At 41.9% G+C, this 23684-nt stretch overlaps 1 protein-coding gene across 1 annotated transcript in view; it reads right to left on the reverse strand.

The window, feature by feature from the left end:
* The window catches only part of LOC140737582 (myeloid cell surface antigen CD33-like), a 71803-nt gene that overhangs the window by 2073 nt on the left and 46046 nt on the right, over window positions 1-23684 (reverse strand). Inside the window, exons 3-5 of the mRNA XM_073064062.1 lie at window positions 22051-22416; window positions 20680-20973; window positions 368-420 (exon numbers count right to left, since the gene is read on the reverse strand). Of these exons, the coding sequence (XP_072920163.1) occupies window positions 368-420; window positions 20680-20973; window positions 22051-22416 (713 nt within the window). The remainder of the gene's footprint in view (window positions 1-367; window positions 421-20679; window positions 20974-22050; window positions 22417-23684) is intronic.

Here is a 23684-nt window from a genome sequence, read left to right on the forward strand (position 1 = left end):
GGGACTAGTTGCTGATGCCCCTACAGCGACGTCCCGCTCAGTAGGTTAATGCTTATTGTAAATTTTCCTGTGATTAGGCTAGGATTAAACTGGGGAATTGCGGGGCGGTGTGGCTCGAAGGCCTGGAGAGGGCTTTTCAGTACTGTATCTCAATAAACAAATAAATAGATTTAGAGGGAGCTGTTGGACTAAGACCACCCACTCACATTCCACAGTGAGGGCTATTTCCCTCTCTAAACACCAGCCACAGCTTGTTGCTGGAACTTGTGCTCAGTGTGACCCTGAGATGTCTCCACCTCAGGTTCGATGCTGGGAAACTCTGGACGGATCAGAGGATCGATGTAGGAATCCCTTCCTTCATATTCACCCAGGAATTGTTCACGCTGTTGGTAGAAGTGACTGAGAAATTCTGTGGGGCATCTAAGGACAAACCAATGGTTAACAGTGGAACAGTTTTGAGGCAATAGAAGATCATAAATCAGTTTTGAAAGCGAGCTGGGCCTGTTGGGACATGTCTGCGGAGCAAGAGATCACAGAGTGAGTTGGAGACAGTTCCATGCGGAGTGTTTGATGCTCTGGGCCAACTCACTGGAATTTACAAGTATGAGGTGGAATCTCTTTGAAACATATCAAACATTGAAAGCCTTTACTGGGACGATGTGGAGATGATGTTTCCTATAGTGTGTATGTCGAGGGCCAGAGGGAACAGCCTCTGAACAGACGGATGTCCATATAGAATGAAGACGAGGAGGCATTTCTTTAGTTAGAGGATGGTGAGTCTGTGTAATTCATTACCACAGACGGTTGTGGAGGGTGTCATTGGGTATATTTAATAGCTTCTTGCTTAGGGTGTCAAATATTATGGAGAAGACCAGAGACTGGGTTTGAGGGGGATAACAAATCAGCCATGATGGAATTTGTGTAGCAGTGTCGATGGGCCGAGTGTTAAGTATAACATATTAAGTGTCCTGTAGCCGCCCATCCTCCTGATAATCTGGCAAATGCCTGAGCTGTTACATTTCACCAGCCTGAGTAGAGGGGGCTGGATAACTGGATTGTGCCATTCTGCTACAGCCAGAGGGTTCTCTGGAGCTGCTTCATTTATGCCGTATCTTTTTAAGGAGAGGAATGTTTTCGCTCCCCGGCAATTTACTATGGACTGGCCAGCATCGAATATAAACCCACAGTCAGGAGATGATGGTGTCACTTGGTTTGAGGAGTATTTATTATGTTGTAACCAAGTTCTGTTCTGTTCAGCTGATTCATGTTTGGACTCTGGGACTGTTCTGTTGAGTTTGTAGATATTTTGGGTAAATAAAACCCCATTTTTTTCACCTTTACCTACTCTGCCAGTTTTATGCTTACCCTGGTCCTTCACAGATGTGGCAGCGGTGGGGTCAGCAGTAGGAGGTGCAGGAAAGGTGTTTTGAATTTTTTTTCCAACATGAAGAAAGCAGTAGGAGGAGGGAAAACACCGGCCGATCGAGAGCAGCAGCTGGAGTTGGGGAGCAGTCTGAAGCTGAAGCAGAAGGTGGGGCCAGGTCCTCAGAAATAGAGGAGCCCCGGGGGCCCACTATTATCGACCTGGCCAATATTCTTCACACGTATATGGGGCAGCAGCAGGTACGAGATGCCCAGTTGGTGAGGGCAAGAGCAGCAATTTAAAGCACTGCAGCCCCAGTTCAATCTGCTCCAGTCAGAGGTGCTGGCCCACACCCCTCCAACATGTGATCAACCTCCTGGTAAGACAGATACTGTGGGGGCAGATGTTGTGGGTTCAGACACAGGCCCCCCTCCTGCCCAGGTAAACTTTGGGGTCTCCCATGAGGATGGCTCTACAGCAGTACACTTGAGATCTACTCAGGAGCCAAAGCTTCAGCAGCTGACTGCTACTGATGATATTGAACATTTTCTTGTCACTTTTGAGAGAATAGCAACAGCATGCAGATGGCCAATTGGAGATTGGGCCTTTAGGCTCATTCCATTATTGACAGGCAAAGCTAGGAATGCCTATGTTCATATGGACATTGATGATGCTGCAGACTATGAGGAAGTTAGAAGGGCTATAACAAAAAAATGATATAGATCCAGAAACCTACAGACGGAGATTTTCAGCCTTGAGGTTGAAACAGATGAAGGCCCAAAAGAAGTATATGTCAGGTGAAAGAAGCTTTATAGGAAGCGGGTTGACCTGAAAGGGAAGACAGTGAATGAAATTGGAGAAGTTACTGTCCTGGAACAATATCTGAGAATGCTTTCCCCTGAGCTACAGGTCTGGATTAAGGAGCACAACCCTGCAACGGCCGTAGAAGCAGCTGGCCTAGCTTATGTGTTTGTTGCTGCCCGACGGAAGAAGCAGCCGTGGAGCTTCACTGCCTGGAAGTTAACTAAGGATCACAAATGGCCAGGTGTCTCCCGGTCAGTACAAAGGGTGGATTCAGCCGGGGGTAAGGCTCCTGTAAAGGAGAAATCTACAAAGGTTAACTCATTTTCTAGATCTTTCAAGAGACTTATTGGTTACATGTGTGGTGAAGACGTTTACCATCCCTTCCAGGTTTAGTTTCAATTTCAACATTATAAAAAGGAAGTTCACTGAGAGGTTGGGTAGATTGTTTGATGTCCTTGGCTTTTGCCCGGGTAAGTGCAACTTTACAGACCTGACCTGGACGTAAAAGATCAAGAAGAACAGGCAAATCCTGACCCAGCACCACCGGAAAGGGGAGATGATCAGCAACCCCTACGTTCAGGAGATAATTCTGGCCTTGAACTTTGATATGAACACCTGCTGTGGGATAAAGCTTGTCATCTCCATGTACACAACAGATGGGCACAGTCTCAGTCATACACGCACTATGAGGAGGAATGAACTGTCTATGAACAAGGGTCTGGTCACTGCCACTGTCAATAAGTGCCTTTAACTCACAGCCATTCACCTCCACCATGATCTCTCTCTGCGATTGTCGTGGCTCCTTCTTTGACTTCAGATCACCTCTGGGCACATAGCACACCTGGATTGGTTTCAGAGAATTATTGGGGCAGACAAATTTAGTGTGCCCCTCTACACCACACATGTAACCAATAAGTCTCTTGGAAGATCTAGAAAATGAGTTAACCTCTGTAGATTTCACCTTTACAGGAGCCTTACCCCCCACTGAATCCACCCTTTGTACTGACCAGGAGACACCTGGCCCTTTGTGATCCTTAGTTAACTTCCAGGCAGTGAAGCTCCACGGCTGCTTCTTCCGTCTGGCAGCAACAAACACATCAGCTCGGCCAGCTGCTTCTACGGCCGTTGCAGGGTTGTGCTCCTTAATCCAGACCTGTAGCTCAGGGGAAAGCATTCTCAGATATTGTTCCAGGACAGTAACTTCTCCAATTTCATTCACCGTCTTCCCTTTCAGGTCAACCCACTTCCCATAAAACACCTTTCACCTGACATATAGTTCTTTTGGGCCTTCATCTGGTTCAACCTCAAGGCTGAAAATCTCTGTCTGTAGGTTTCTGGATCTATATCATTTTTTTGTTATAGCCCTTCTAACTTCCTCATAGTCTGCAGCATCATCAATGTCCATATGAACATAGGCATTCCTAGCTTTGCCTGTCAATAATGGAATGAGCCTAAAGGCCCAATCTCCAATTGGCCATCTGCATGCTGTTGCTATTCTCTCAAAAGTGACAAGAAAATGTTCAATATCATCAGTAGCAGTCAGCTGCTGAAGCTTTGGCTCCTGAGTAGATCTCAAGTGTATTGCTGTAGAGCCATCCTCATGGGAGACCCCAAAGTTTACCTGGGCAGGAGGGGGGCCTGTGTCTGAACCCACAACATCTGCCCGTACAGTCTCTGTCTTACCAGAAGGTTGATCAAATGTTGGAGGGGTGCGGGCCAGCTCCTCTGACTGAAGCAGATTGATCTGGGGCTGCAATGCTTTAAATCGCTACTCTTGGCTTGTTGTGTCCGCACCAACTGGGCATCTCGTACCTGCTGCTGCCGCATATACGTGTGAAGAATATTGGCCAGGTCGATAATAGTGGGCTCCCGGGGCTCCTCTATTTCTGAGGCCCCAGAACGCCCCGGAAGGCCCCACCTCCGCTTCAGCTTCAGACTGCTCCCCCAACTCCAGCTGCTGCTCTCGATTGGCTCGATTGAAAAAAAAATTCAAAACACCTTTCCTGCACCTCCTACTGCTGACCCCACCGCTGCCACATCTGTGAAGGACCAGGGTAAGCATAAAACTGGCAGAGTAGGTAAAGGTGAAAAAAAATAGGTTTTATTTACCCAAAATATTTACAAACTCAACAGAACTGTTCTAGATGCCAATCTTGAATCAGCTAAACAGAACAGAACTTGGTTACAACATAATAAATACTCCTCAGTCCAAGTGACACCAACATCTCCTGACTGTGGGTTTATGTTCAATGCTGGCCAGTCCATAGTAAATAGCAGGGGTGAGAAAACATAAATGAAGCAGCTCCAGAGAACCCTCTGGCTGTAGCAGAATGGCACAATTCAATTATCCAGTCCCCTCTACTTCAGCCGGTGTAATGCAACAGCTCAGTCGTTTGATCTGGAAGGTTGAACTGCTGACAACTCGGTGAATCGGGTGGTTGGGAGTGGAGGAAGGATGGCAGTTGACTAAACAACTAGATTGTGAATGGACGGAGGATGGCTGGGGGAACTGATGATTTGGAAAGTGAGTTAGAGATGGAGGTTGGCGGGAAAGAGGAATGGAGTGGAAAAAGCAAGAAAAGAAAACAGAGGTATGAGATGTCAAACTCTGAGGAGTCAGGGGATGACTGAAGCAGACAATAGACAATAGGTGCAGGAGTAGGCCATTCAGCCCTTCGAGCCAGCACCGCCATTTAATGTGATCATGTCTGATCATCCACAATCTGTATCCTGTTCCTGCCTTCTCCCCGTATCCCTTGACTCCACTATCTTTAAGAGCTCTATCTAACTCTTTCTTGAAAGCATCCAGAGAATTGGCCTCCACTGCCTTCTGAGGCAGGGGATTCCATAGATCCACAACTCTCTGGGTGAAAAAGTTTTTCCTGAACTCTGTTCTAAATGGCCTACCCCTTATTCTTAAATAAGTCTCTGGTTCTGGACTTCCCCAACATCAGGAACATGTTTCCTGCCTCTAGCGTGTCCAATCCCTTAATAATCTTATATGTTTCAATCAGATCTCCTCTCATCCTTCTAAATTCCAGTGTATACAAGCCCAGTCGCTGCCATCTTTCAACATATGACAGTCCCGCCATCCCAGGAATCAACCTCGTAAACCTATGCTGCGCTCCCTCAATAGCAAGAATATTCCTCCTCAAATTTGGAGACCAAAACTGAACACAATACTGCAGGTGTGGTCTCACCAGGGCCCCGTACAACTGCAGAAGGACCTCTTTGCTGCTATACTCAACTCCCCTTGTTATGAAGGCCAACATGCCATTAGCTTTCTTCAATGCCTGCCGTACCTGCATGCTGATTTTCAGTGACTGATGTACAAGAACACATTGTACTTCCCCTTTTCCTAACTTGACACCATTCAGATAGTAATCTGCCTTCCTGTTTTGCCACCAAAGTGGATAACCTCACATTTATCCACATTATACTGCATCTGCCCATTCACCCAACCTGTCCGAGTCACCCTGCATTCTCCTAACATCCTCCTCATATTTCACTCTACTACCCAGCTTTGTGTCATCTGCAAATTTGCTAATGTTACTTTTAATCCCTTCATCTAAATCATTAATGTATATTGTAAATAGCCGTGGTCCCAGCACCGAGCCTTGTGGTACCCCACTAGTCACTGCCTGCCATTCTGAAAAGGACCCGTTAATCCCTACTCTTTGTTTCCTCTCTGCCAACCAATTTTCTATCTGTGTTAGTACCCTACCCCCAATACCATGTGCTCTAATTTGCCCACTAATCTCCTACATGGGACCTTATCAAAGGCTTTCTGAAGGGCCAGGTACACTACATCCACAGGCTCTCCCTTGTCAATTTTCATAGTTACATCCTCAAAAAATTCCAGAAGATTAGTCAAGCATGATTTCCCCTTTGTAAATCCATGCTGACTTGGACTGGTCCTGTTACTGCTATCCAAATGTGCCGCTATTTCATCTTTTATATTTGACTCCAGCATCTTTCCCACTACTGATGTCAGGCTAACTGGTCTATAATTCCCTGTTTTCTTTCTCCCTCCTTTCTTAAAAATTGGGATAACATTAGCTACCCTCCAATCTTCAGGAACTGATCCTGGATCTATACAGCATTGGAAAATAATTACCAGTGCATCCACGATTTCTAGAGCAACCTCCTTAAGTACCATGGGATGCAGACCATCAGGCGCTGGGGATTTATCAGCCTTCAGTCCCATCAGTCTACCCAACACCATTTTCTGCCTAATGTGAATTTCCTTCAGTTCCTCCATTACCCTAGGTCCTCTGGCCAGTATTACAACTGGGAGATTGTTTGTGTCTTCCCTAGTGAAGACAGATCCAAAGTACCTGTTCAACTCGTCTGCCCCATGTCCTTGTTCCCCATAATAAATTCACCCATTTCTGCCTTCAAGGGCCCAACTTTGGTCTTAACTAATTTTTTCCTCTTCACATACATAAAGAAGCTTTTACTATCCTCCTTTATATTCTTGGCTAGCTTACCTTCGTAGTTCATCTTTTCTCCCCGTATTGCCTTTTTAGTTATCTTCTGTTGCTCTTTAAAGGTTTCCCAATCCTCTGGCTTCCCGTTCATTTTTGCTATGTTATATATCTCTTTTATTTTTAAACTGTCCTTGACTTCCCTTGTTAGCCACGGTCGCTCCCTACTCCCCTTAGAATCTTTCTTCATCTTTGGGAAGAACTGATCCTGTACCTTCTGTATTATTCCCAGAAATACCTGCCATTGTTGTTCCACTGTCATCCCTGCTAGGGTATCCTTCCAGTCAACTTTGGCCAGTTCCTCCCTCATGGCTCCATAGTCCCCTTTGTTCAACTGGAATACTGACATTTCCGATTTTCCCTGTTCCCTCTCAAATTGTAGATTAAAAGTTATCATATTATGGTCACTACCTCCTAATGCTGTAGGATAGCAAAACAATGGAAAGAATATGAGATTAAAGCAATTATAAAACGGAGCCTTTTGGTGATTGGAACCTGATTCATTTGATGAAGATGATCAACAAACTTACTGGCGAGGTCAAAAGAGCAAAGGTATTACGAAATGGATCGAAATTAGTGATTTGTTGGGATAGTGCTCAGCAAGACAAAGTGATAAGATTAAATAAAATAGACAGAAGAAAAGTACAATGTTCAATACCCAACAATAGAAAGTGGACTAGAGGAGTTATTTCAGGAATACCAACAGAAGTTACTATGGTTGAGATTAAATAGAACATAAAAGGAGCAAAAATTGAGGCCAAACTTTTGAAAGTTACAAGAAAAAGAAACAATTGTGATAGTTTATCAGATATGATTAATTTCGATGAAGAAAAATTGCGGACAAAATTTTATTTTGGGTATATGTGTTATGAAGTCAGAATACATATACCACCGCCTTTAAAATGCTTTAAATGTCAGAAATTCGGGCATATCGCGGCGGTCTGCAGAGGGAAACAAAAATGTGGGAGATGCGCTGGAGAACATGAATATGGGAAATGCGAGGCGGAAGCTAGGCTGAAATGCTGCAATTATGGCGGGGAACACGGTGCAGCTTATCGAGGGGGCATTAATAGCAAGACGACAGCTGAGATACAATATGTTAAAGTAACAAGAGATTAGCTATGCAGAGGCAGTGAAAGGAATTGCTGAAAAAGAGAAGGCTATCAAGTGAACAAAGATAGGGAATAATAAACCAGTGAACTGTGAGGGCTGTAATGTGATAAATAAGGATACACTAATAATGAGTAGAAAGGATTTCGTACTGTTCATGGTAGATGTAATTAACTGTTTAGTGTTAACAGACGAGAGAACCGAGAAAGTTAAAATTTTAGTCAAGTCTGCAGAAAAATATCTTGGTATTACAGGGCTTAGGTGAGAAGTAGTTAAAGAAACGTTGAATGGAGGATTAAACAGTTCACAGGCAGGGGAGGCAGGATCTTAATGGCAGTATATATATTTTACAACAGAATGCAAGGAGTCTTATCGCAAATAGTCAAGAATTTAAGAAATATGTATCAGAGCTTAAGGAAAAAACCTCAGATTTTATGTATACAAGAAACATGGTTGAAACCACAATTAGATTTTGTTTTACAGCTATTAGGAAGGATAGAAGTAATGACAATGTTGGAGGAGTAGCAATATATATAACCAGTGGGATGAGGTATAATATAATCAACATAGGGCGGAAATATGTATCAATAACAATCAAAATTTGGATAGGCAGAGAAAGTTTGGTAATAATAAATTATTATAATCCATGTAGAAGATTAAGCAAAGATGCATTAAACACAGTGGGTAGTGGGATGAAAGGGAAAATAATATGGTGTGGGGATTTCAATGGACACAGTAAACTATGGGGATGTAAAAATATTGATGAAAACGGATTAGTGATACAAGAATTTATAGATGATGAAAAATTGGCATGTATAAATAATGGACAAAGTATGAGATTTAACATTTCCCAAAACACAGAATCCACAATAGACTTAAAATTTGTAAGTAGAGAATTGTAAGTAGGGATCAGTACTTGGAATGCATTAAAACAAACTACATTAGGAAGTGATCACTATCCCATACTCACAAAGATTCAGATTAAAATAGAACAAAATAAAGGACCTAGAGTGTCAAGGTGCAAACTAAATAAGGCAGATTGGGAGATATTTCAAAGAAGAAGTGAAGTAAGATGAATAAAGATTTTAGATGAAAATATATTGGATATAGAAGAAATGAATGATAAATTAGTCACAGCAGCAGTTAAAAATTCAGCAGAAGAAACAATTCCAAAACTTAAAGGTAGAGGAAAGAGTTAAAGTGTTCCATGGTGGAATTGTGAATGTAGTAGAAGTATAAAAGTAAGAAAAAAAGCATTTAAAGTGTTAAAAAGACAACATTTGGTAGAAACATTAATACAATATAAAAGAGAGCACAAGCAGAAGTTTGGAAAATAATCAGACAAGCAAAGCGAGCACACTGGAGACAATATTGTAACAAAATTGGAAAAGAAACTCAACTGTCTGAAATACGGGGCATGATAAGGAAAATGAATGGTATAAGAAGTAGCAAAGAGATTCCTGTGCTAGAAAGCAAGGACAAAATTGCAATTAACAATGTAGAAAAAGCAGAAATATTGGCGAAAACTTTTGTTAGCATACATAGCTTGGAAAATTTGACAGTTGAGGCTAGACAGCAAAGGGAGGAGAGGCTTAAGCAAAATTCAGGAATTACGGACAAAAGAGCAACATCAGAAGAAGTGCTGTAGACACCTATTAGCAAAACAGAAATAGAAAGAGCTATTATGAATACGCGGCCAACTTCTCCTGGGAAGGACCAAGTCTGGAATATAATGTTGAAGCACTTATCAGGAAGTGCACTTCTAGTTCTGCAGAGACTGTTTAATGATATACGGGGAAGAGGTAAAATACCATCTGCATGGAAACATTCTGCTATTGTTCCAATATTAAAACCTGGTAAAGATTCATCAGACCCGACAAACTATAGACCAATTGCATTAACTTCACAGCTAGGTAAACTTACGGAATGAATAATAATTGATAGGCTTACATACTTTCTAGAAAAAAGAATTTTTATTTCTCCCTACCAAAGCAGTTTTCACAAAGGAAGAACTACCGTAGATTCAATACTTAGCTTGGAATCTGAAATTAGAAAGGCTCAAACAATTAAAGAAATGGTCCTGGCAGTATTCCTCAACAGAGAAAAGGCATATGATATGCTCTAGAAAGAGGGAGTGTTAATTAAATTGAAAGAATTAGGGGTGGAAGGAAAATTATATAACTGGGTTCTAGACTTTCTTTTTGATCAAACAATTCAAGTCAAGGTGGAAGAAGAGTACTCCAGGACATATTCAGTTGAAAATGGAACACCACAAGGTAGTGTCTGCACTCCATTACTATTTACCATAATGATAAATGACATATTTGCGCAAGTTGAACATAGTGTGGGGAAATCCCTATGTGCAGATGATGGGGCTTTATGGGTGAGGGGAAGAAATTTAATTCATATACAAAGGAAAATGTAAGACGCAATTAATAAAGTGGAGGAGTGGGCAAATAAATGGGGTTTCAAATTGTCTCTAAGTAAGTCGCAAGTGATATGTTTCTCAAGAAATCACGAACCAGTTTGCGTGAAATCAAATGAACAAAAATTAGAGCAGATAAAGATAATTCCGTTCCTCGGTTTGTTATTTGATGAGAAACTTATGTGGAAAAAGCAAATTGAGAAAATTGCGAACAAATGTAACAAAATAAACAACTTATTGAGGTGTCTTGCTGGACAGGATTGGAGTACAAGCAGGATATCGTTATTAAATATTTATCAAGTTCTAATAAGGGCTACATTGGATTATGGATGTGCAGTATACATGTCAGCTGTGGAAAGTAATTTAAAAATGCTGGATGTTGAGCGAGCTCAGGCCCTCAGGATATGTAGTGGTGCATCAGCTGTATCAGCCCTTCAAGTCAAAACGGGGGAAATGCCTTTAAGACTTAGAATAAAGCTAATGCTACATTACTGGGTTAACATCATGGGGCATAACTACTCACATCCAGCTAAAGCTATATTGAAAGACTGCTGGGAACATAATAATCCAAATTATAATAGCCTTGGATGGATTGGGGATGCAGCAGCACAAAAATATGGTCTGCACAAAATGGAATATAGCCCTTCAGTTCCATTACCCGATGTTCCTCCATGGCTCTTTATAATACATACAGTGGATACAAACCTGCAACAACTTTTTAAAAAAGTAGTCTAACTGTGAAATCAAATTAATAGTACAAGAATATATAGACCTGCATTTTAGAAACAAATTAGTAATATTTACGGATGGCTCCAAAGACCTTAGCTCTGGCCACACAGGTATTGCAATCTACATTCCTCAGTGCAAAACTAGTATCAGGAAAAGAACATCAAACCATTTATCAGTGTATACAACAGAATTAATGGCAATATTGAGTGAATTATCTTGGTTAGAAGAAAATAATGTGAGAAAGGCTGTAATCTGTTCAGACAGTTTGTCTGCATTAACCTCTATCAAATCAAGAAAATCAGAAAGTAGACAGGATATTTTATTGGAGGTTCAATGCAAGTTATATACACTGACCAAAATGGGGTAGAAGTAAGCTTCCTTTGGGTTCCTGCTCATTGTGGTGTGGAGGGTAATGAAAAGTTGACATTATGGACTTCCAGCAAGATGGCAACTGTTTAGCTGTCCCGAACTTTTGCTCCGTCATTTTCCCTACCTTTGCACTATATGTCTCCATTCTTAAACCTTAGTTAGGTATTTTATTAGGTTTCTCTTACTTGCCTGCGAACACATCTATCTTATAATGTCTAACAAAAGTACTAAAACCGGGAAAAAAGAAATTTCTACGGCTTTGCCGGTTGACATTCTCGCTGCTTTGGAACAGCATCGACAAGATATTTTAAAGGAATTTAGAACTTCTTTCAACCAGCTGGATGTCAAATTGGATCGGATCAACGCGAGAGTGGACGAACATGCCGAACATTTATCTTGCATCGACTCGGCTTCTGAAGATTTAAAACGCCGTGTCCAATATCTGGAAACCCTCTGCTCCAGCCTAGAGCAGCAGATTTGTAAGCTTTTTTCCAAAATGGTGGATCTTGAAAACCGTAGCAGATGTTGTAATCTACGAATTCTTGGTTTGCCAGAGGCCACCGAACAGGGCTCTCCCGTGAAATTTTTTTCCGATTTTCTCTGTGAGATTTTTGGGAAGGAATTTCTTCCAACTCCACCTGAGCTTGAAAGAGCACACAGGATCTACGTTCCCCGTGCAACTCTGGGTTCTCGCCCACGGCCGGTAATTTTGTGCTTTCATCAATACCAGGTGAAAAACCGTTTGATTATGGAGTCACGCCGCAGAGGTACTTTTGCTTTTCAAAATACAGTCATTCGTTTTGTGGAGGATTTTGCCCCCCAGGTTCTGAAGATGCACGCTGAGTTTAAAGGTGTAATGAAAGTGCTTTTTGATCGTGGTTTTAGACCCTCTCTTCGCAATCCAGCCGACCTGTGAATTACGCTTACTACTGGAGAATATAAGTGGTTTAAATCATTGAAGGATGCTGAGGCATTTGTTGGAAGTCTTCCAGCTATCCCGTCTCCTCAGGAACCCGGTCTGACCTTCTAAAATGGTGGATAAGTACTGCTCGTAGTAAAGCTATTTTTTTTCCTGATTCAGACTGTACTTGAATAATTCAGACATTATCTATTGAGACTCTAAGGGCTGTAGACAATCTCTCCCTGGACTTGGTGCATTTTTTCTAAATAGATAATCCAAGTTTAATGTTTCCCTGTGGACGTTTAGTTTGTACTTGTGCAATCTATTGTATTCTTGTATAACTTTATCTATAGAGATCTACAATTGACTTTAACTTGTTTTGGAGGTTGGGAGTTTTTATTGAAGGCCTCCCTGTTGGTTGATTCATAGTTTAAGTTTTGCTTTTTTTCCCTGTAAATGGTTGATAAGTACTCTTTTCGAATCTATAATTTCCCTCTTTTCTCCCTCCCCTTTTTTTTTCTTTTAATCTTCTATAATTTTTCGCAGGTAAGTTAGTTTTGGTTTTCTTTTGATTTTCTTTGTATTAAGTCTCACACTTCTGCTGAAGCTGTTCCTATTTGTTATGTTTTCTAGTGCATAAACTAGCTACCATTTGCTATAGTATTTATACGGAACTGTTGTTAACGACACAGAACTGGAAGTCATACTTGGGTTAATTTTTTTGGTAGAGCTAGCTGCTTTTTTTGGTAGCCGTCTAGTTTTGGGTTGGGAGGGTGGGGTGGATTCTCCAGTTCCAACACCACTCACTGTTTCCTTTGCTTTCCTCTGTTACTCAGGACATGTTTCTGTTTTGATTCTACGAATCTATGTTTACATTTTTGCTCCCAGACTGTTATTGTACTGCTTGACTTTTTATATGCCTGCTGCCTTCTACGCACTAACAATTGATAATGGTTAATACACTTAAATTTGTGAGCTGGAATGTAAAGGGATTGAATCACCCTGTTAAAAGAAGGAAGGTCTTCTCACATATTAAACAACTCAAAGCGGACATTGCTTTCCTTCAAGAAACTCATATTCGTTGTTCTGATAACTCCCGGCTTTTGTCAAAGTGGGCGGGTCAGCATTTTCATTCATCCTTTGCTGCCAAAGCTAGGGGGGGGTCTCCATCCTTATTAACTCAAATATTCCTTTTGAACTCCATAATAAGATATCTGATACAAATGGCTGTTTTGTTATTGTTTCTGGTAAACTATATAATACTAAAGTTGTACTAGCAAACCTGTATGCCCCCAATTTTGATGATGTTAATTTTTTTTAACGTTTTTTCTCCTCACTACCAGACTTAAACTCATACTCTCTTATACTGGGTGGTGATTTAAATTGTTCGTTAGATCCTAGTTTGGATCGATCATCCTCTGTTACTAGACCACCTACTAAATCTGCCTTAGCTATTCAATCGTTTCTCTCTAATTATGGTATCTCTGATATATGGCGTTTCCTTCATCCTACTGAGAGAGATTATTCTTTTTTTTTCACATGTTCACCATACCTTTACTAGAATTGACTACTTCTTACTCGACAATCAACTCATTCCATTTGTCTATTCTTGTGATTATCAGAGTATACTGATTTCTGACCATGCCCCAATTACTCTGTCTTTAAATTTTCCTGGTCTTCCTCAGAGGAATAAACACTGGTGGTTTGACTCGACTTTACTATCGGATGATGATTTTCTAAAATTTATCAAGGATCAGATAACCTTTTATTTTAACACCAATACATCACCTGAAGTGTCATCCCAGATTGTCTGGGATGCCATGAAAGCATATCTGAGGGATCAAATAATCTCCTATACAGCAAATCTTAATAGAAAGTCCTGTGCAGATCGATTAGACCTCATTAATCAGATTAAAGAATTGGATCAACTGTATGCTCAAACTAAGAATCCTGAACTATACAAGAAACGTGTAGAACTTCAAACTAAATTTAATCTTCTGTCCACTCAACCTGTCGAATGCCAACTTCTTGAAAGTAAGAGTCGTTTTTATATTCATGGTGACAAATCTGGTAAATTTCTAGCCAATCAGCTGAGGCGTTCCAAAGCCAAACAACATATTACAAAGATCCAGAAGGAGAATGGAGACCTTACATCGGATCACTTAGAAATCAATGACGCATTTAAAAATTTCTATTCTCGACTTTATTCGTCTGAATCTTTGAATGACAATATCTCTATCGATCTTTTTTTAAATAATCTGAATATTCCTTCGCTTTCATCTGATTTTAAAGCCAAACTTAATGCGCCTATATCATCAGAAGAAATATCTTCTGCAATTTCTGCATTGTCCTCAGGGAAATCTCCTGGACCTGATGGGTTCCCCGTAGAATTTTATAAATCATTCTCTTCACTTCTCTCCCCAGTTACTTTCAGTATTATCTGACTCGTTTAACTACAGCAAATTGCCACCCTCTTTTAATGAGGCTTCTATTATTCTTTTATTAAAAAAGGGTAAAGACCCAACAGAGTGTTCCTTATATAGGCCGATTTCATTGCTTAATGTTGATGTTAAAATCTTGGCCAAAGTTTTGGCTTATAGATTAGAAACTGTTATTCCCTCTATTATTTCTGATGATCAAACTGGTTTTATTAAAAACCGTCTTCCTTTTTTTAACATTCGGCGTTTATTTAACATTTTATATTCACCTCCAACTGGGATTCCTGAATGTGTTATTTCCCTTGATGCGGAGAAAGCATTTGATCGTATAGAGTGGAACTACCTTTTTGCAGTTTTAGAAAACTTTGACTTTGGTCAAAGTTTTATCTCTTGGATCAAATTGCTGTATTTGTGTCCTACTGCCTCTGTTTTAACTAATTCTCAGAAATCCCAGTTATTTAACCTCAAACGTGGCACCCATCAGGGATGCCCTTTAAGTCCCTTTCTCTTTGATTTGGCTATAGAACCTTTGGCGATAGCTTTTCAAAATTGTCCTGAACTGACCAGGATTTGGAGAGGGGGTGTTGAGCATAAAGTTTCTCTTTATGCTGATGACTTAATACTTTTTCTTTCAAATCCGTCTACATCCTTACCTCTAATGTTTTCACTTCTTGACCAGTTTAGCCAGTTCTCTGGATATAAACTTAATTTACATAAGAGCGAACTTTTCCCAATTAATAAAGAAGCACAAGAATTAACATTTCGTGATCTCCCTTTTAAAGTAGTCCACAATCAATTTACTTATCTTGGGATTACAGTCACAAGGAAGTTTAAAGATCTCTTTCGTGAAAATTTTGCCAATCTTTCATATACTATTAAACAGAGTCTGTTACAATGGTCACCTCTATCTATGTCTTTGGTAGGTCGTATTAATGTTGTTAAAATGTATGTTCTCCCTAAACTTTTATATTTATTTCAATCAATCCCAATTTTTATTCCTAAATCTTTTTTTTATTCCTTAGACTCTATTATTTTGTCATATCTGTGGAAGAATAAGCGCTCTAGAATTAACAAAGTTTATCTCCAAAAATCTAAAAAAGAGGGTGGCATGGCTTTACCTAACTTTCGTTTATATTATTGAGCAGCCAATATACGTTGTGCTACCTTTTGGTCTTTTTTCCATGGCCAACCCGAGTACCCTAACTGGGTGGCAATGGAGTTGAGCTTCACTAAAGAATTATCTATCTCTGCACTTCTCGGCTCTGTACTCCCTAGTAGTTTGTCCAGATTAATAGTTAATCCTCTTGTCAGACACACTTTGCGTATATGGGCTCAGTTTAGGAAATTTTATGGTTTCCATGGTTTTTCCTTTTCTAGCCCTATCTTACATAATCACCATTTTTTACCTACTACATATGACTCAGTCTTCCATGATTGGTATAGGAAGGGCATTAGACATTTTGAAGATCTTTTTATTGATAATCGCTTTGCCTCTTTTCAACAGCTCTCTGCTAAGTTCAATCTGCCTAATGCTCATTTTTTTTAGATATCTCCAAATTAGACACTTTATTACTCCTTTAATCCCTAACTTCCCTGAAATGGCTGAGAAAAATGTTATGGACTTATTTCTTTCTATTAATCCACTAGGTAAAGGTTTAATATCATTTATTCATGATAAATTAGCAGCCCTACGACATGCCCCTGTGGATAAAATTAAAATGGCATGGGAGCATGATTTAAATACTTCTTTATCCGATGAGACTTGGGACTCGATTCTCAAATCGGTTAATTCAACCTCTCTTCGTGCTTGCCATTGCCTTTTACAGTTTAAGATTGTTCATAGAGCCCATATGTCTAAATCTAAATTATCTCGATTTTACCCTAAAATCAGTCCGCTTTGTGATAAATGCAAAAGGGGTGAGGGCTCTCTCATTCATATGTATTGGTTTTGTCCTAGCTTGGAGAAATTTTGGAAAGATGTCTTCATAACGTTATCGTATATTCTGAATCACCACCTAGAACCTAACCCTTTAATTGCTTTGTTCGGATTCTGGGGTGAGACAGATTTACGTCTGAGTTCGACTAAGTGTCGAATATTATCTTTTGCCTCTCTCCTGGCTAGATGGTTAATCCTCCTTAGATGGAGAGATGTTGCCCCGCCCACACATGCTCAAAGGCTTAACGATATTATGGCCTGCTTAGACCTTGAAAAAATTCATTATTCAGTCCTTAATTCGGATTTAGAGTTCTATAAGGTCTGGGGACCTTTTATTGAGTACTTTCATAACCTTCCTCTTAACTAAGGTTATTTTTTCGGTCCCTTGCTTTCAGCTCCTTTTTTTTTTGTAGTAGGCATTAATATCTTCTGTTGCTAAGTGTATTTACAGTTTTGGGGGTTTGATTGACCTGATTTATATTCTCTATATTGTGTTGTGGTTGGTCTGGAGTTTTTTGTTGTTGCGGGGCTTGGGGAGGATACTAATTTTACATGTCTTCAATTTGGGTGCTTTCTCAATTATCTTTCTTTGTATCATATTATTATTGTATATTTATTTTTGCACTGTATCAACATTCTTCATTTTGATCTGGATTTTTTTAAATCTGTAGCTATGTAGAAAATGTATAAAAAAACTAATAAAAAAAAAGTTGACATTATAGCTAAACAATCTCTCAAATCATCTATAATACAGGTCCAGATCCCTCTAAGCAAAGCGGAAGTCAAAAGCATTATAAAAACACGTATTGAGGAGACATGGGAGAAACATTGGGATGAGAGTGAAACAGGGAGACAACTGTACAAAATACAAGGACAAGTCAGATACCAAAGAATATCAGGTGGGCATAGAAAGATAGAAGTGATCATCAGTCGTTCAAGAAATGGACACACACGTCTTAATTACACATTATATTAAATAGGGAAACGTCCAACTGGGTTGTGTGAAAACTGCAATCAACCAGAAACAGTTGAACATGTATTGATTAAATGTAAGAAGTATGAAAGAGAAAGGGTGAAGATGATAGGAGCGCTTAAGATGAACAAAAATAAAACTGCTGTGGGTATAGAAGACATTTTGGGAGTTCAAGAGAAATACGGACCTATATCATGGAGTATCTGAAAGACTCTGGTTTATTGTATAGAATTTAGGGAATGCATTTCTTTTCATTCCTCCTGTTCATCAAACGATCCACACTCCAGTCTAGCAGGTGGCAGTAATGCACCTTAAAGCTGGTTTGGCAACCGTCATACAACAAAATAAGAAGAAGCAGAAGCTCAGCCGTTTGCCAGATTATCAGGAGGATAGGCGGCTCCAGGACACTTGATATGCCCGCTTGGTGGTGCGGACGGTAATTGCAGCCGCCACAGTCGCCGCAAGCTCACTACCAAGGACAGCCCCGCACTGATTACGGAGAAGGTGTTGTCCAGTCTGAAGGGCAGAAACGAGGGACAGTGTGATATCGCAGAGACAATGCTGAGCATCATCAATGAATATTGTTGTCACACTGAGGGAGCGCCGCACTGTGGGGGGGGGGGGGCGATAGTGAGTTACAGTGAGGGAGGGGTAATTCTGAAGAAGAGTCAAACTGTGGGAGGGGTGATACAGTGTGAGATCTCTCTCCTAAAGTTGAAAATAGCGGCCAAATCCTAAAAGAACGGGTTTAGAGACCTCCAGAAGGTTTTGGGAGTGTGGGGTGTCATATTGACAGTGGACTAGAGCGGTTTCTTTCCTGCAAGGACCCGGTTTTTGAAGTTTTCGGTCCGTGTTTCTCGAGAGCTGAGCAGTGGCTGCAGCTGACGGATTGCCAAAGTTCGAGTGTTTAACTTTGTCCGGAGCGGGAACGGATTAAATCCGGTTTGAAACAGCGGAAACCCCTCCCGTTTAGATTGCCGAGCCCAGGGCGATTGGGAAGACTTCGGAGCGGCCGGAGGAAGAGCGGACTGACCTGGGAGACACCTTCGTTTTTGCAGCAGCACGGATGGCGCTGAGGTTTTTCAACCAGACGGACATCCAGCCTATCCACGGATAACTCCCATCTCCCTCCCCTCTCTGAACTGTTTCTTTTTGAGAGATTATTTGCTGGGGTCTCGCTGTGTTTACAGTTCTGTAGTTGTCGGATTTCGGACTGAGTAGTGACTGCCATGACAGAGTGCATCTCCAACATGTCGGCATCGCAGTCGTATGCGGAGACTGCGGGCTCTGGAATTACATCCCGCGAAGTGAGTCACCCTTTCAAATTAATGGCTCTGAAAGATGCTGTATAACGTACGGAACCAACTTGAGTCAGTAGGAATGACGCTTTGAAGCCGACGTCGCTGGGCCTCCCCCCGCTGCTCCCCTCTTTCTGTTCCTCCCGTCGGCACACACCTCCCCCTTTCCCCGTGCCTGTGGCGACGGAGGTCGGTGATGGGCGCGGCACGGGTGAAGGAGTGGGTTGAGGTAGGAAGGCAAATAGAAACTAGAAACACACTGAGGCTTCTACTACTGCGAAGGGGTGGGCAGTTCCTGTTAAACATCTTGAGAGTAGAGGAGGCCATGGATAGACATATCAGAATATCCATAGCCACCTCTACTGTCAAGATGAATCTACACTCAGGTTGGAGGAACAACACCTTATATACCGGCTGGGTAGCCACCATGCTAATGGCATGAACATTGACTTCTCTAACTTCCGTTAATGCCCCTCCTCCCCTTCTTACCCCATCCCTGACATATTTAGTTGTTTTTTTTCTCTCTCTCTGCCCATCACCCTGCCTGTTCTCCATCTCCCTCTGGTGCTCCCCCCTCCCCCTTTCTTTCTCCCGAGGCCTCCCGTCCAATGATCCTTTCCCTTCTCCAGCTCTGTATCACTTTCACCAATCACCTTTCCAGCTCTTAGCTTCATCCCACTCCCTCTGGTCTTCTCCTATCATTTTGCATTTCCCCCTCCCCCCACTATCAAATCTCTTAGTATCTCTCCTTTCGGTTAGTCCTGATGAAGGGTCTCGGCCTGAAACGTCGACAGTGCTTCTCCCTATAGATGCTGCCTGGCCTGCTGTGTTCCACCAGCATTTTGTGTGTGTAGGATGCAGAAGGACTTGGACAGATTAGGAGAATGGGCAAGAAAATGGCAAATGAAATGCAATGTTGGAAAATGCATGGTCATGCACTTTAGTAGTAGAAATAAATGTGTGGATTATTTTCTAAATGGGGAGAAAATGAGATGCAGAGGAACTTGGGAATCCTTGTGCAGAACACCCTGAAAGTTAACTTGCAGGTTGAGTTGGTGGTGAGGAAGGCAAATGTCATGTTTGTATTAATTTCAAAGAGGCCAGAATATAAGAGCAGGAATGTAATCTTGAGGCTTTATAAGGCACTGGTGAGGCCTCACCTTGAGTATTGTGAACAGTTTTGGGCTCCTTATCTAAGAAAAGATGTGCTGGCTTTGGAAAGGGTTCAGATGAGGTTCACAGGATGATTCTGGGAATGAAAGGTTTATCATAAGAGGAATGTTTGATGGCTCTGGGCCTGTGCTTGCTGGAATTTAGAAGGATGAGGAGGGGGGGATCTCATTGAAATCTTTTGAATGTTGAAAGGCCTGGACAGAGTAGATGTGGAAAAGATGTTTCCCATGGTGGGGGAGTCTAGGACAGGCGAACAGGGCCTCAGAGGAACGTCCATTTCATACAAAAATGTGGAGAAATTTCTTCAGCCAGATGTTGGTGAATTTCTGGAATTTGTTACGGACAACTGTGGAAGCCAGGTCATTGGGTGTATTTAAGGCAGACATTGATAGGTTCTTGAGTGGCCATGGCATCAAAGGTTATGGGGAAGAGGCCGGGGTGTGGGGCTGAGGAGGGGGAAAATGGATCAGCCATGACTGAATGTTTAAGCAGATTTGATGGACCAATTGGCCTAATTCTGCTCCTATGTTTTATCATCTTCTCATGGATATTCAGGGCAACACTTGTTACTAAATAAATGATTTAGTTATCCTCCTGCTGAAATTTGCAGACTATTTCTGTGTACTCTCCAGAGTATTGCTGTACCTGTGTGATAACTGATCCCCATACTTACACTGCACAGTTAGTGTGAGGGTCTGCTCCGATGAAACAGATGGGTATCTGACATTGCAGGTGAGATTTTGCCCGTGGTGTTTGAGCGCTGGGGTCATGGTCAGGACAGAAGTATATGTCAGAGTGTTGTGCCACCGAGTTACACTGCTTGAGACTGATGGTGGTACATCCGTGGGGGTGACCCAGGTTAAGGTGGGTGAAGTTCCATTACACGTGGTGTTGAAGATGCAGGTTATGTCCACAGACTTTCCTTCAACAAGTTCAGCAGCAAATATCATGGGTTTATCTGTGAAATCTAACAGAGAGAAATGAATCCTTTTAGTTCAATATCACCAGATGCATCAGTTCAGATAGAAATCCCAGCCCCACAACAGGAAAGATGTTTACAGGATGATCCCTGAACAATGAGGGTGGAGTGTGAGGGAAAGTTGAACAGTGTGGGGTTCATTACTGTTCTGAAAGCTGTTGAGAGGGGAAATGGGAAACAGAGTCCTCCACTGAGAGCCACAATATCACACAGTCACTGATACATTCAGTGGGGTACGTCCTTCCCCAAACAGTGAGACATGGGCCAAGTGGACTTGGTCAAGGGGGAGATGTTCAAAAAGTTCAAATTAAATTTATTAGCAAAGTACATATACAGGTTGTTACCATGTACTGTGATACCGTGAGATTCATTTTCTTGCAGGCATTTGCAGGAAAAAAGAAATCAAGTCAAATATATAAAAATCTACACAAACAGAAAAAGACTGACAATAAAAAGACAAATTGCAAATTCAAAAAAATACAGTACTGAAAACGTGAGTTGTAAAGAGTCCCTGAAAGTGAGCCTGTAGGACATAGAATCAGCTCAGAGTAGAGGTGTTTGAAGTTATTCACACCATTCCAGGAGACTGGTGTTTAAAGGGTAATAACTGTTCTGGAACTGGGTGGTATGGGACACAAGGCTTCTGTACCTCCTGCCCGATATTAGTAGTGACATCAGGACATAGTCTGGATGATGGATAAACACACAATGGACGAAGGAATGGAAGGAAGTGCAGATGGTCGGGATGGAGAAGGAGTGGAGGGTCGCGGGGAAGCCAAACTCTGCCACATGAGAGGTACCTAGTTTGGAAAGAAACTGCATGTAACTCTGAGAACCTCTTGTGTCCATGACAGTGGTACTTCAATATGTTTGGGAACATAAACTGGCTTTCATGACATAGTAACAGTCGGTACGCTTAAGATACAGAGGCTGCTTCGGGAATGAATGGGAAGTTTCCTGAAAACTGGGAGCTGTGATGAAGTGAATATGGACCCAGTACAAGTTTATATTATTCCCCTCTGACTGCTGAATGTCTGCTGTTGAGTGACCACACAGAACACCTACCAGAAATACGGAGCTGCGTGACAGGGTGATAGTTGTAAAGAGCACTTCCGGTAAACTCAATCCTGAAATAGTATGGCCCTTCATCTTCCTGTGTGATGTTGTCGATAACCAGGGAACACTCATCATCATTCAAGTCTCCAGACAGACGGGTCCGATGCTGAAACTTCTGCATCTCCTGACTGTGATCACTGGAGTGAAAGGCTATATGATGATTATCCTGTTTTTCACTGTTATACCAGATACCAGTCCTCGGCTCCTCATGCAGATTTGATGGATAATGGTAGTGGCATGGAATCTGGGCACACAAGCCTCTCTGTGATGTCACATGTGATGGTGTGTCAGCTGTCCACTCATTCGACATTGTGCCTGAGGAGAGAATGAACAAAAGTTTGGTAATGGACGGCTTGTGAACACACCGGACTTGATAACCACCCCCTTTATCACTCCTGCACTGTGGACATGGTGCGTACTACGTGTGGGAGACACAAGGAAACCCACCAGTGCTCCTCATGGTTGGAGGGGTCCTGTTAGTCGGGGGGGGGGGAAGGATGAGTGGTGCAGGTTCATTTTGTTTTGCCTCATTGGCTCAGGAACAAAAAGTTGGTCTCTCACTGTCAGGAAGAATCAACGATAGAGGTGTCATCTAACAGTGCAGGAAGAAATGGAGTGGCCAAAACTGGTCTGCTCTCCTCTATTGGGAATCACTTCCTGTTTGCTCTACCACGTGTCACTGTCTCTGCTCCTTCCATCCATCTACTACACTGGATCTGTCAGATCTTATGGATCTAGGAATGAATGTGGATCATTATTATGTAAGGGATCCCTGTGGGACTCCCACAGGTACAAGGATGCCGACGTGCCTGTGACTGAGTACCACAGATGCTGGTGACAGACAGACTGCAGTAGGGGCCTGTTCTGACAGTTCCCACACTAACAGTGCAGCTTTCTCACAACCTGTCACAGTCAACAATGCAGGAATCCCACACACTGTCCTGCTCGTACTGCAACCCAGTCAACGTGTAACGTCACCGTACGTCACACTGCGGCAATTTGAATCTGCTGGAACATAAACTGGCAAGAGTAGTGGACTTAGCACAATGCATCACAATACATCCCTCCCGACGACTGGGACTATCTACAACAGGCGCCACTTCAAGAAGGCAACGCCCATCGTCAAACATCCCCACCATCCGGACCGTGTCCTGTTCTCACAGCTCCCATTGGGCAGGAGGGGCAGAAGCCTGAAGGCCCACATCACCAGGTTCAGGAACAGCTCCTTCCCTTCAAACATCCTGATCTTGATCAAACACAACCACATCCTCAGTATCGCAACACCGTGACCACTTCGCATTACAATGTGCTTCTTTCGTTTCAGTTGTGTTTTTTCTTGTAAACTTGTGTTATAATTTGTTGTTCCTCTGAATGTTGTGCATCTCGTGTTAATGTACCTGTGATGCTGCTGCAAGGAAGTTTTTCATTACACGTGCTGACATGGACTTGAGCGTCTGATGATAAACTCCACTTTAACACACGTGACTCTGAATGTGTGACACTCCAATATCTACACTGCAGTGTTCCTTCTGCACCACCCTTTTTCTTTTACAAGTTTATTCACACAAAAATACACAAAATAC

Source organism: Hemitrygon akajei, chromosome 1 (assembly GCF_048418815.1).
Source record: "Hemitrygon akajei chromosome 1, sHemAka1.3, whole genome shotgun sequence".
Classification (NCBI taxonomy): domain Eukaryota; kingdom Metazoa; phylum Chordata; class Chondrichthyes; order Myliobatiformes; family Dasyatidae; genus Hemitrygon; species Hemitrygon akajei.